We start from the raw sequence: 15,284 nt of genomic DNA, 5'->3' as shown, positions 1-15,284 counted from the left end.
TTAGTGCTTCCATTTAGAGGAAAACGGATTGATACATCGAACATAAAACTGTAGTGTACTTGTTTTATGAGTCTTTTCATGTGTGTGGGTCTGTCTTTCATTTGGGGTACATTCAGCTATGACTGACTGCCGTCTGGGAAGCTCTTTCTCTGTGGATTTGCTGCCAAACTCATAATTAGAAATACCTTGACTGTCTCATCACCAGAAAGCACTGACGACCTTTATTCTAATTGTTTGTCTTTCTCATGTAGAAAATTAGCAAAGCAAGCAGTTCTTGAAAACGGGCATGACAACTTAATAGAGATGGATGTGTTCCCTCCCGTGTGCCACGAGGGCGGCTATGGGGACGGGTATGTGCTCCTGAGTCTTCTCATGGTGCCAGCTGCTGATGCCAAGCCCAACACTGAGCCAACCAAAGTGCTAAATCTCCAGACCCCCCACCCCATCTCAGACCCCCCCCAAACAGAAGGCCAGCGCTGAGCCAACCAAATGGCCAGAGTCCCATATTGAGCCAACCGAATTTAGACAAAGCAGTCATGAACTGGCCCAACCTCCTATCCTATATCTCTTCCCTTGTTGGGTTAGCCAATGAATGCAAATTATCAAGAGGCACTTGATTGGCAGCCACTTCTGACACTGGTGCTTGCTTAGGAATAATTGCTCTAAATTAAGTTGCAATAAAAATCCACTAATATGCTAATCGATTCGCCACTTGCATAAATCAAGTTACACAGCCTTTAATATTTTAATTTGACTAATTCTTTAATAGATATTCCTGCATTACTAGATTAAATCCTGACTGCCTTGCACAGCATCTTGGCTTTGATTGGGTTGATTGATAATGTTAGAGTAAAAGTGAGTTGGCAGCAACTGTTTACTGCACTAAAACAAGAGCACAGTTTCTCTCTCTCTCTGTATCTCTTTCTCTCTGTCGCTGCATTAGGATGCAGAGACATTGTCGAATTGTCTCGCTAATTGGATTTAGTGCTCAGTGTTATTTGATATCGCAGCTCGAATCATCTGTTTGTTCCATTGTTCAGTGTCTTCATGGGTCATTCTGTCAACATAAAGAATGCAATCGAACAGACAACCATGCAGTTTTAGAGAATTGCTTTGCTCTGCAAGCTTGTGAGATGTTTTGTTTAACAAAGGGAGGGGAATTCATGTGGTGGAAGAGGGTCATGTCTAGGACTTTAATATGTGTATTGTGGAGACCAGGGTTAGATTTCTCTTTTTTAACTCCAGTAAATATTGCTCAGGTTAATTCTGTATAGACACATCTATACAGGCTAAAAATGCTATTTAATAGTACTACTGTAATATTTAAAAATATATATATTAACAATTGTTGACCATTAACAATTAAAAATAAAAACCATTTATGATAAAAATCCAGTCTTCTGGTTAAAATCTATCTTTATTGTATTATTGTCTTGTAAAATGTATTGTATTGTATATATAATTAAAAAATCTCTTTACACAAGAGAATGTTCTGTAATTTAATTTGATCTATGTATTTGAAACCAACATGCAAAGCAGCTGCTGGAGAAAATGCACATTTATGTTTCTGGACTTATATTTATTGAGATATAGACAATTAGTCCTGGTTTCCTCTACAGTTCTACACCTGGGATAATATGATCTTTAAATGCTAAAAATAATGAAGTAAATTTTTTCCTCTTCTGCTGAGGAAACAATACAGTTTTAATTAGAAAAATCTTTTTCCTCCACCTCTCAAGTCCAATCAGCTGATTCCAGATTTATAGTGGAAAGTGCCACTCGCACACAACGTTTCCCATTTCTCCACTTTCATTTGGGCAAAGAAACACAGCAGGCTAAAGGGAAGTCAAACACTAGGGCTTTGATTGAGATGTGTTCGGTAAAGGTTGAGAAGTGAAGAGGGCTAGATTTTCACTGTGGTGTTCAATCAAACAGAAAGGGCTGGCTTAATAAATGTGCTGGTAATATCTGCCCAGCATAATTACCACATGCCAAGGGCTTCTGTTAGCCAATCATACTTTAAGTGCCAATCAGCAGGAGAGGGTGACACTAGCTTAGTGGGAGACATACAGAAGCAGGGCAGTTTGGGAGGGCTGTACGCCTCACTTCCTGTACTGCGCCCTGCTCTGTGAACAATCTGTGCTACTGTAACTATTAATTTCAACTCATTTAGAGTTAATATACCAAGCTTTCCGTGAATCGTTCTAGATGCGATTGTTAAATGCTTTAAAAATAATAAAACTGGTTCTGATTTTATGATGTGTATCAGATCTTACAAATTCTTGGCATTAATCTTTATTGCCTAAAGCTGTCCAATGCAAAATGTGTATCTTTTAAAATGAGATTTAATGTTCATCGCTTTTCTCTTTCTGTCTCTCTTTTTTCTTTCTTTCAGGCACTTTCTCTTTAAGACAGGCACTGGCACCACTCCTCTGTTCAGCACGGCCACGCCAGGCTACACCATGGCCACGGGGGCGGTCTACTCGCCCCCTACACGGCCCCTGCCCCGCAACACACTCTCCCGCAGCGCCTTCAAGTTCAAGAAGTCCTCTAAGTACTGCTCATGGAGGTGCACGGCCCTCAGTGCCATGGCTGTCTCCATACTGCTCTCTGTGCTGCTCTGTTACTGCATTGGTAGGTGAAACCCTGATGCTTTATAGTAGAGTTTTTACTTGCAGTGTGTTTAAAGTGAGCACATGACAGTAATGGGTCCACCTTAAATATGTACATAAATTTCAGGATGTGGTGCATACTTGGGAATAATCACTTTGGATCTAAATTAAACTGCTTTAAAAATATTGAGTCTCTTGACTCAACTTGCCCCCAGTGAGGGGTAAATTGAGCCACATGGGGTTAAACAATGCCACTGATTATGCTGAAGTAAAGCAGAAAATTTTCACCTCGTGCTATATCAAAGGAAGAGAATTTCAATAAAAATGACTTCTTAAACTTTGTGTGTGATCCTTGTGATGGACTGGCCATTCATACAGGGAGTTTCCCGGCCTGTGTTTGAAGGTATTTTTAAAATTAAAAATTAAAAAAAAAAAACAGACTGCAGCTGACCTTACAGAACTGGGCTAATAGTACTCATCATCCCACTCATATGTTGCAGGGAAATACAATTTCATAAAAATTTCAATGGCCAATTTTCATAAACAAAGCCTATATAAACGTTTCAGAACAAAACAAAGAACAAAATCAAAAATTCTTGGTTTAAATTGAATGAAATATCATGTAGAACTACAGTAAAATAATACTTTATAATTATAAGAAGGGGTGCACCACTGGCTCAACTTACCCCAGGATTTCCGGCTCAAATTATCATACTCCTACCATTTTAACAAACCTGTTTCATCCAGCAGTTTAGAGCCAACAGTATAGCCTCATATTATAACTTTCTAAAGTGATATTTTTTAAGATATGTCAGTAATTGTCCAGACACAAGGAGCACTTTTTTTTTTTTTTACTTAAATGTAGTTGCTAATTATTCAATGGGCCGCTCTCTATCACAGGATGACTAAAATGGTTAACTCTTCAAATATGTGTGTTCATATCACCACTTTTATTTAAGGTTGTCTAGAAACACGCTTTAACTTCCCCACAGGCTCAAATCCTCTCTCCCCTATAGATGGTTGATTACTAAAGTCAACTAGTTTTATATTTATTCATTGAAGTTTTTTTTTGTGTATGTTTTTTTGCTAGTATTCTGACAGTTTAATTTAGCTAGATAAAATCTTCTCTGAAAATTAGATTGAAATTCATCCCTTTTTAAATACCACCACTTGTTAAATGAAAATAGTCTTGGAACCTCTACTTTCTGTTTTAATTATTTTAACACTATGCATCCTGAAAGCCAAGGCAAAACCCTGAAACCTGGAATTATTTAACTATGATTGAATCGTTTTATTCATAATATATTATATTTATAATATATCATATGTTTTTAAATTATGAATCATTTTTTAAATAAATAATAATTTATCTGAATGTATTTCTCAATTCATTTATTTTTATTTTTTATTATATTTGCATATAATATTATTGCATTATTAAGTAATGATTTATTGCTTCCTTAAAGGGATAGATTACCTTAATTTGGTCTCCATTGACTTGCATAGTGTTGTTTTTTTTCCATGCTATGGAAGTCAATGGGGGACAGGCACCTGGAGGTGAACTATCCCTTTAAGACCAACAAGTCATTCAGGCAACCCAAAATACATCCCTACTTTGCAGCTCCTGAATAGAGTGAGAGCATAATGTCCCCCAAACCACTCTGCCTTATTTATTTAAAATTTTTACTACCACTTGATTTTTATGTAAGTTTATGTAGCTATAATTTCATTCAGGTTACCCCTAGCAAGCCTGCAAAATGCTGTAATGGCTATGAAGTACTATTTAAAAATCAACTGCTTTGTCTATTACATTGCCATGGAAACCATTGCTAATTTTTGTCTATTACTCAGTCACCTGCACAGTTGTCCATGTAGCGTTTGTTGCCATAGTAGCAGAATGCAGCCACATCGACAGACAAACATTTTGCTTATTTTCCTGTTGCGTCGTCATGGATTTAAGTTCGCTTTCATTCGGTATTTATCACATACTGTGTGCCAAATGTAGACAGCCTTGTTTAAGCTTCCTCTCTGAATGGAGTCAGTTGTTTCCTCGTTCCATACAAATGTCACGCTGATGAGAGGATTTGTGAATGGCCTGTAGAGATGCTGTTTTGCACTGCGAGGTGGGTTGGTTTGTCTCAAAGGCACGATGGTTCTGTTGAACCGCATGGGAGAGACAGTGATACAGCAGGCATTGGACATCTGTTTATTTTTCTTCAGTTCACACTGCACTCTTCTGCTATAATGTGAGTGTTCTTTACTCCTGCCTATTTTTGTAATGGCTCCATTACTGAAGAGAGAAGGGGAGCACATAAAGAAAGAAAGGGAGGAGAGAGAGATGGATAACAGGCTTTCTCAGGGATATGTACCAAAATAGAACTGGAATTTTTTGTTCTTCTATAAGCTTAAGGAAGAAAATGTGCTTAATCTTCAGAAATGTTATTCGTTCACTTTAGACTGTTATTAGTGGTTGAATCTGACAAACACCTTCAAAACGTCATACAGTATTTCACTCCAAAATCAAAAGGAAAAACAAAAATTACTTTTCATAGAGAAATTTAAGCTTGTTATTAGAATTACATTTATTTATGTATTTGCATCCTGAAACCCCTCTGTAACACAAAAAACACCCCATTCTCATTGTTATAATGTAAAAATAATTATTTAAATTCTGCATTATAAGTACTGTTGTAAAACAGTGCTGAATTATATACTGTATATACAGTGCTTCCTTATTATTATATAAGTTGATATTCTGATGATATTTTTTTTCCAAGCACATTTTACCAATTCCAAACCATATAAATTTTAATTACTACTATTAATTTTGAATTTAATCATTTATAAGTGATAGATAATTGTCCATGAAGGCTGGAAGTGAAAAACTCCTTACTCCTTAGGTGGACATAATTATTAAGCATGTTTTCTTTTACAGATAAAATGAGCCAAAAAGAGATTTGACTCAGACTAAAAAGTCAAAAATTATCAAATGCCCGTGAGAAATATTCAAAACTAGAAGAAAAAAACAGGTGGAAAAGAAAATACATGCTAACTGCAAAAGAATTAAGAATTAACCAGTCATAAGCGTATCTGAATAAATAAGCTTTCCATTGATGTATGGTTTGTTAGGATCGGACAATATTTGGCCGATATACAACTATTTGAAAATCTGGAATCTGAGGGAGCAAAAAAATCTAAATATTGAGAAAATTGCCTTTAAAGTTGTCCAAATGAAGTTCTTAGCAATGCATATTACTAATCAAAAATTAGGTTTTTATATATTTACAGTAGGAAATTTACAAAATATCTTCATGGAACATGATCTTTACTTAATGACCTAATGATTTTTGGCATTAAAAAGAAAAATCTATAATTTTGACCCATACAGTGTATTTTTGGCTATTGCTACAAATATACCCCAGCGACTTTAGACTGGTTTTGTGGTCCAGGGTCACCACCATTTTCCGAAACTGAAACCTGGAGTCTCCAGAAGTTGTCAGGTTCTCAGAGACTTAGGTAAAGAATCCTAAAAAATGACCCTCACTTAATAAGAATAATATGCTGAAGTGTTGTGAAATATATGAATACTAATTTTTGTAGGCTTTATAGATAGATAAGTTGAGAGTGACTCTTGAAGGACCAACACCACATCCTGTTGTACCACTGTTTGAAGAATTTATCTTCCAGAATCTGACAGTAAGTTTTGGGAGTTTATTTTTAGTTCATCACTTTTCAGGATAGGAGATGGGCTTACTGCTAAAAAAAAAACTTACTGCCAGATTCTGGAAGATAAATTCTTCAAACAGTGGTTATATACAAAACACAAAACAACAATATAACAAAACACATAGTTATATATATATATATATATATATATATATATATATATATATATAAAATAAACAACAATTATGTCACTTATACAGTCAATTATTAAGTATTTAATATAGTGCATGATCATCATTACTGCATTATATGCTATTGGAAACACTTTACAAAAACTACACTTTACAAAACCTATTAATGTTAGTTAACTAACTAACAATGAACATTACATTTGTTACAGAATTTATTAATCTTTGTTAATGTTAATAAAAATACACATGTTCATTGTTAGTTCATGTTAGCTCAGGTCCATTAAATAATATGAACAGATGCAACTTCATTTTTAAATAACAAATGGAACCTTATCCACCTTTTTCTTGCCGTAAAAATGGCCATTTGTGAATTCTATGGGTCTAGCTTCCGGTCTCATCCGCAGTTCGTTTTGCTGCTTGATATTGAAAATTTGTGTGTCTTACGATATTATTTTAATGTGTTGTCTTAATTATGAACACACTGGTTTGTAGTGCAAACAGTTTTACCATTTACTGCACATTGTTAATCTTCTCGTTATTTATCTTTAACAGCTAATGAATCAGAAATCTCACCCATAGGCTTACTTCCGCGTTGAAGAAAAAGGTGGATACCATGATAACATTGTAGACATTGGTTTTACCAAAAAACAGTAACAGAACACCTAACGAATGATATTTGTAGAACGTGCCATATGATCCAATCAACTGCACTTAAAGGACAAAATGAGCAGAAATTGTCACTTTTACACAAGAGGTTTCACCTCATCAGACACAGAGAATACACACACACAGGCACAATTCTACACAATTCTTTGTATTGACGACGTCAAGACTGCTCTCCAAAGTCAATAAGAGGAAATGAAGTGCCCTGCTTTTCCTTTCTCAGTGCAATATTGCTCCAAACCTATTCAGTGCGGTAGAGATCCAGCGGCCCTCTTTTATCATAAAGTCATAAAGGGATGAGAGGACAGCATCAGTGAGTCCCTTTAACATCCAAATAGGAATGCATTTGTTCAGTCAGCGGCCTTTCATTATTGTCCGCTTTTGTGTCACGTTGAGAGAAGTCATTTGTAGTTCCATTTTTCGCTGCTGGGATTGACAAGATGTACAGTATTAAAGCCTGTTCAGCGCTAGAGCCATGCTCAACAGGTTTAAAGAAAGCAGTTGGATTCTCTGTGTGATCAGCAAGCAGAGTGGCGGAATAACAAAAGCTAATTTTGCTCTTTAGAGAGGAAGCCAAATCCATTTCGGAGTTAATTATTCCACGGTATTCGAGACAGTTCAGCGGCTTCCAGAGAGCTATTTACTGACACTCCACAGCCAGGTCTGCTACTTTTGTCAATACAGCTGCTAATAGAGCAGAGATCACAACCATCTAGAGAGACTGAAAGAGAGCAAGATTACAGTTTTCACCCAGGGTCTCAAAATAATCAGTCCATAATGACCATTTCTTTCATTCTGTATCTTCGTCTCCTAAGATGTGCACTGGCCATACAAGATAATATCAGCTTATTTGGCCTGATCATGCAAAATAAAAAGTTTGCGGGAAGAAATGCGACTTCTTGAAATGTTGTTGTTTTTTTTCCTATTCCTAGCACGACATAGTTGTTAGATATTATCAGCGTCATTATGAAGATAGCGTGTCTTGCTTACAAGCGGCGGGGTGTCTCTGGCCAGACCCTCAGCAGCTCTGATCATTACTGCATTTTGAGATTCCTGAAGATGCACACAGCAGGACATTCAAGAGCATCACAGAAATTATGGAAATATATGGAGAGCTAATCATGACAGTGCCCTGTAGGGGCCAAACATTAACAAGCCCGAAAACAGATTTCTTCTCACTTTCTTTTATCTGTGGCTGTTCCTTGTCCCGTCCCAGCTTTCATTATCAGACCTCATTATCCCTCCGAATTTGCGTTCCAAAACCTGTTATTTCAAACGACTGATGTTATGGGAATAAACAATGGAACATTGTTACAGCACTTTTTCTTCCTGTTCAAGATGTTTCCACAAATGGGCTTGCCGATAGATTTACCAAATGAGTTTTCATTTACTAAATGACTTCTGTTCCTCCCAAATTACTGCACAGAATTAATAAAGTTTAGGTTAATAATAAGTTAGACCTACTTAAAGAGTTTGACAATCCTTAAATCAGAGGAATTAACTGTTATCTTAAAAACAAGCCTGTGCGTTTGAACATATGCCAGTTTACGCAGGAGAATACCAAAATTATGCTTTCTTACAAGGCAGTGTAATTGAATATTGTCCACCTGCAGAGCCCTAGAAACACACATCACAGCAGTTTTTTAACAGCAGTGCCAGTGACAAAATGAGCTGTATTACTGGCCTCATGCCACGCTTTTTTTCTGTTATGGTCTAAAACACATTTAACTGAGATATATTATACTTTGTTGTTCTTTGTTGTTGCTTTGTTGTTGATCATCCCTTTCCTTTCTGTTTTAGCGTTAATTAATTATTCCCAGTTAACAAAAACATGTTTTGTACATTCTCATTAAGTTATGAAAACTTTATTTCTGATTGTTCTCTGAAGGTTTAAAACATCCATTTTTAAAATGTTCTTTCTTTGTTTTATGGGGAGCATTCAATTTTACAATTTTGCAAACATTATTGGAACTTTACTTTAGAATGTTCTCTAAACATTCTGAAACAATTAGCAACATTTGAAAAATCTTAAACGAACATCCAACAAAAACATTGTTCCAGAACAATGTATAATTAATGTTTTTGTGCTAATATTTTGAGAACATTATTAAAGACAAGATTTGAACGTTGAACAAATGTTCTATTAGCATTATTGGAATAACATTTGCTCATAACTTTAAGAACAGTTCTGAAAGCGATTCTAACCAATATACATTTATGTTCCTGTTCTGTTTCGAACTATTAGAATAGTTTTACTGTGTAACATATGCACTTAATGAGAATTATAATGAGGATTGTTATATAAATTTATAATCATATGTAATTATGTGCCGCCTTAGTAAAATATTATACTGCAACACTATATTGATTCAATCCTTGTAATTTATCTGGTAAAACAGACTATTCAAAAGATGCAGTGGAAAAGTATCCTAATAAATGGCCTTTTTTGATTAGTTGTATGTGTATAAAGAAAAAAAGAGAGAAAACTGTTATATTTGATTCATAAAACATGACAATCAAGCTAGTCTTAAATGACAAGAAACACGTTATGAAGTAAACACTTAACTTTCACTGTAAACTGTAAAAACTGATGACATGATGGTTCTTCTGCAGGTGGATGTGTCTTTAATTATGCACTAGAATGCTTTATAGCTTGAGTAAAATGGGTTCAATGTATGCAGCGTCTTGGTCTCACAGTGTCTCACACTGTCAACATTGCAGATGGAGAACATATCCTTCTCTTTGGTTTCACACAGCAAACAATGCCTTGCTCGCTAAGCGTCAGCAGCTCTTCCAGCTACTAAGAAAACGCAGATCCTCTTCTCTGTCAGTCCCATCTGGTGTGTCAGACCCCAGCCATCTCCGCTAAGCCCACACCCACACAAGAAGACAGACAGCGGACGGAAAAATCAGGTTTCTCTCCCACTGTCCTTGTTCAACAGGGGTAACATAGCCACATAGAGATTTTTCATGAACGCTCGATCAATACCACATCCTCTGAGGATGGCTTTAATACTGGTTGGAAGTTCACCCAGATGCCTCAAACATGTCGAGAGGCTCCTCTAACCGCCACTAAAATCTCACTAGAACAGCAGGTTAACTGAATGGGCCTGAAACTAGATTTTTTTACTCACTTAACTGCTCCCTGAGCTTCTTGAAAAGAGAGTTCTGAGACGAGACTGATGCAGCACAAGCCCTGATGGAAGACCTTCATGCCAGCATAGGCCTTTCCAGCAGTTTTCATTTCACACTTGTTCACAAGTCCCTTTTTTATCAGTGTTCTTCAGAATAATTGTCCACATCCTGCATATGCTTTGGTTTTTCAGCATCTTCTGCATGTCAGATTGTTTTTTTTTCCAAATTATTTTGACTACAGACCTCATCTCCAATTCAACACTTTATTTACCAAAACAGAAAGAAATATCATGTTAAATTTAATTATTTGTGCATTCATGAGCAAGCATGACTCCACAACCAAGAAGTCTATCCACCTTCGCTCAACTATTCCCTTTTTTAAAACAAAGGGATGCCCATGGTGAACAAGTTGCATCTTCTGAACAGAGTGCTGATGGCCTCTACACATTGCTCTGAGCATTGAGGCCAAAAGCTAGAGAAACTCATAAAGGGGCCCCAGTGGACCAAACACCAGCCAGAGGAAGCATGGCATGCCAAGATTTCCTCAGTCCTGTTTTAAAAGATGGAGAAGATGTTCATAAATACTTCACAGCTTTTCTCACCTCTGAAAAGCATTTTACATTTAGGCAGAGCCAGGCGGAGTTTTTCATTCCGTCTACGTCTCCTTGAATGAGTAGTGACACCCTGGAGAAAATACTAACTCAGTCTTTCCACAGTGCACTCTTATTTTCACAGTTTAGCGAGCTGCTTTGTCCTCCCACTTATGCTTTCTTGCTAAATTATTTTAGAATAATTAATAGTCTGAGTCATTTTTTAATATCTGTTGCATACCTTGTTCAACCTGCATTCGAAAAAGCAAGTGTTGATTGGCATTGATGAAATTTCGGAATACATTTCTTCATAAATAGGCATAGAAAAATGCAAAAAGTGGTTGATGATTGTAAATAAGGACGGTGAGAGTTGAGGTAATTTGTGTGGTGATTTGGAAATGCTCAGGGGACAGGCTGTCAGCGGCTCTCCTCTCAACACAACACCCTGAGGGATAGAAGGACATTTGGTTTTGCCCTTGATTTATTGCTGCAGAAAGTCTTTTTTATTCATTGGCGTATCTGTCTCGCAGTTAAATGCAACGGTTCGCGATTTTTATTTATTTATTTTTCCGGTTCTGTTGGTGTTGCTTGCTGTTGTTTTTCTCCAACTAATTCTGAAAATAGTTTCTCGTTGAGTCACAGAAAGCCAGTTTCCCCATCCTCTTGCTAATGATCATAAGTGACACAGAGTGAGAAATATGGAGCTGTATTTTAAGATGAAGCGTTGCTGGGTCCTCGATAGCATTGCGAGTCCCACTGGTTACATAACCGCCAATCCTGCCTCGTATAAGTTGCCTTGCATTTAGTTCATCTGTAATTCTTACCACTCTGCATGTGAACCCTGCCCTGGTGAAAACTCTCTCTTCCTCCTTGCTCTCTTGTTCATTCATGTACTCATTCCTTGCACACCTGAGGCAGTAGCGGCCCACTTCCAAACTGATCAGGCTTTGTGCTTCCCTCCATTGCCCTCTTTCTCTCTCTTTCTCACTCTCTCTCCACTCACCCCATGTAGAATTGGTCTTTCTCTGAAGCCTGCTTTATCATTCATCGCTTTCTGTTCCCAGGGCTCATCAACAAAGCGATCCACCTCCCATGATCTCGCCCACCTTTAGCTGTTTTAGCACTCGCGAGACAACCGAGGGAAAGGAAATGAGGAAAAAACCTAACAGCCAATTTACATTCTTATTCAGCTGAGAGAACTAGACGTTTTTTTATTTTATTTTGCACTCGGTGCATTTGTGTTCTAATAGCTTGGATGTGTTCCATACACATGCATGATCGTTCCCGAATGCCCTGCGGCTCTAAGATCCGAGCATACCCATCCTCTTTCATCTCTTTAATGTTGTTTACTCATCCACATTAGTTTCACTTTCAGATATTGCAACAAGTGAATGCAACTGACCAATAAGAATCCGATAAAGAGGTGAAAAACTTTGCACTTCCATATTCATTCCTCGTTTACGATGCCAAAAGTTAATGGAGCAGCCTGCTCAAAAGCGTGTCGGCAAGCGGCTCGATCAGATCAGCAGGGGGTGGCCGTCTTTCTGCCGGAGAAGTCAATACCGCCCACTCTCCCATAACCCCCTGCTTCGGCTAAGGTCAGAGTGCTGGACATCGGCTGCTCCATGAACGGGCCGGCCCAGCGGGTATCTAATTTAATGAGAGAGAAAGAGTGAGACCAGATAGAAAGATATGGCAAGACTTTGGAGGGTGAGCTTAAGGAATTTTATAAGCCAATTACTGCTCAAATACTTTAATGAAACTCTGTCGTACATCAACTCTTCTGAGTCTTTATCCTTCTCATTAATGCTCCATGTCGTTGGAGCGCTTTTGTTGTATAATGTTACAACGCTTTACCTAAGCTTTTCAGGAATACCAGCAAAGCCTACACTTCCAGAAAACAAGCACACATAAGAAACTTTACACACACAAGTAAACACACAAATACACCAGCACAGAGAGAAGGAGAGTGATTTATGTGGGGAGGTTGTGTGTGTGCTCTGGGGGCATGAAGAGACCCAGTGGGGGTTGTTGGCAGGTCTAAATTACCTTTATTAGAGCCAACGTCTGCAGCTAACACTGCTGTTACTCAGAGAGAGGATCAGCCTGTCCCCTCAGAGCAGCCCACCTCAGCACAGCTACCACACACACATACATATACAGTATGTTCTTTGAGATTCTCATACTAATGCAAAACCAACTAATGATATCACAAATCACAGGGACATCACAATTACCACTTGATTAAGGCTGTAAATAGCATTGTAGTTAAAGTAATTGTTCAACTAAACATGAAAATATATTTTTTCACCCTCATGTTGATTCAAACTTGTATAAATTGCTGTCTTATTCTAAACGCAAAACATTTTGAGGGAGTTTCTTGCTATGCCGTGAACGCATAGAGAGACGACAGGCAATTCCGCTCTAAATAGGACAAAATGTGTATCATAAAATCTCCTGAAGCTAATAATATAGTTTTGTGTGAGAAACAGACAACATCAGGTGAAGTCAGACAAATTAAGTCACTTATAATATTGTCCTCTGCTATACTGGCATACACAAATCTGTGAATGAGATATACAGTATGAGATAATTTTTTCTCAAAAAAGATTTTTATTTTCTTTAGAAACCTAACTGGTCTTGGTCACTGTGTGTTTGCTTTATAAAAAGAGCAGTGTCCTTCAAAACATCTCTTTTTGTGTTTTGAACTACATAAATGATGACAGAATATTCATTTTTGAACTGTCCCTTTAAGGTTCTGGGATGACAATATAAATGTTATGGGATCGATCCAGGTAGAGTTGAGACTGAAATGGAGAAGGTCTCCACAAATCGTTTTTCTCAGTGTCTGCAAAATGAATAACCTACCTTTTCCTCCATTACAAGTATGTTTGAGCAGTATTTTTTGTCAACCCCTTGACATTTCATTGTACTTCCTCTCAGTTTACAGCCAGCTGGTTCCCCATATAAGGATGAGGCCTCATGATGGCTTAGTTCCTACAGAATCCTACAGATTGTACACTATCCTGTATGACCTTTCCAAGCATATGCTTTAGAGGCATCAGCAGGCAAACAAAACATGCTCAAATGGGTGCTGATTCACCCAGGTCGTCATCCTTCCCACAGGGGCCTTTTGCAGAATCCGTGAAAGAACGTTTGGCAAACCCACCTTGAAATGTAGCCAGTTGTGTTTCTAGCCACACCTGAACTGAACCTCGTGTCACAAATATACAGGCCAAGTGTGATTTTTGAATGTTTAAATTCCACACAAGCACACTTTGGTAAGAACATTCAGACATTTCAGGAACAAGTGAAACGAGACAGCCAAAACAGCTGTCTAAACATATTACTCCACAGCACAGCCGCACAGTCTTTCCTGTCACTAATACCAAATTCATCAGCTGAGGCTACTATAGCATTTTAGAGCTATTTTAACTTTGATGAATGAATTGGTATTCTCACTTGACACATAACAATGACTGTTTAAAGTGTAAAATAATGCACAAACAAATCAATGCTGGACAAAAGGTCATTATTGTGCTTGATTACAAATTTAACATTTTGAAACATTTCTCTGATTAGTTTTTGACATTGTTTATTAGAATTCATCTTCAAGGTCACCATGAATCAATAATTGCAACCACTGTTGGGGAAAGTTACTTTTAAAAGTAATGCATTACAATATTGCGTTACTCCATAAAAAGTAACTAATTGTGGTACTTAGTTACTTTAATAGCTACTTGAAAAAAGTACGCTGATTACATAACTCGCATTGCTTATAATACATTACCCCTAACACTGATTGCGAGTTTTCTTCACTATTGTGACATATTTCCAAGTGAGACAGCTTTTGGAACAAGAAAAAAAAATTTTGTCCATCAGGAACTGATTGGATTGTTAGTTCACTGTCATTTGCTAATTTATGCGATCGTTTTACGTGACTGACAGGTTGCTGGAGGAGAGGGATTGAAACTCGTCCGGTCGTAAGACAGTTTTATTGCCCTGAGCCTGTGTACATATCATCAAGGAAGAGATGTTGTTGTGAGGGGCAGGGGACAGTTTTGATTAAAGAGTACAAGGGCACGTGAGTTTAAAAAGTAACGATGTGCATAGATAAATCAACAACAAAGATTACAATATTCCATAAAAAATAACAATTGTGACAGTTTTTTTGTAATAATAGTGGTGTTTACAAAGTGGTGTTTATTGGTTAACAAAGGCAAGGGTTACACTTTATATTAGGTGGCCATAACTACTATGTACTTACATCAAAAAATAAGTACCATATACTTATTGTGTTCATACTGTATTGCAAAACACTATTACTGCTATTGAGGTGGGATACGGGTAAGGTTAGGGACAGGTTTGGTGGTATGGGTAGGTATAAGGGTGGGTTAAGGTGTAAGGGATGGGTCAACAGTGTAATT

The 15,284-nt window shown here is 37.3% G+C and overlaps 1 protein-coding gene across 19 annotated transcripts in view; it reads left to right on the top strand.

Moving 5' to 3' along the window:
- The window catches only part of LOC131547855 (teneurin-3), a 642,274-nt gene that overhangs the window by 542,945 nt on the left and 84,045 nt on the right, over window positions 1-15,284 (top strand). For all 19 annotated transcript variants that reach the window (XM_058788591.1, XM_058788700.1, XM_058788676.1 and 16 more), the window contains one exon: window positions 2,396-2,634. In XM_058788591.1, the coding sequence (XP_058644574.1) occupies window positions 2,396-2,634 (239 nt within the window). The remainder of the gene's footprint in view (window positions 1-2,395; window positions 2,635-15,284) is intronic.

This window comes from Onychostoma macrolepis, chromosome 01 (assembly GCF_012432095.1).
Source record: "Onychostoma macrolepis isolate SWU-2019 chromosome 01, ASM1243209v1, whole genome shotgun sequence".
NCBI classification, from domain to species: domain Eukaryota; kingdom Metazoa; phylum Chordata; class Actinopteri; order Cypriniformes; family Cyprinidae; genus Onychostoma; species Onychostoma macrolepis.
Note: the sequence above shows the minus strand (reverse complement) of the source record. Positions and strands in the feature narration are given on the sequence as shown.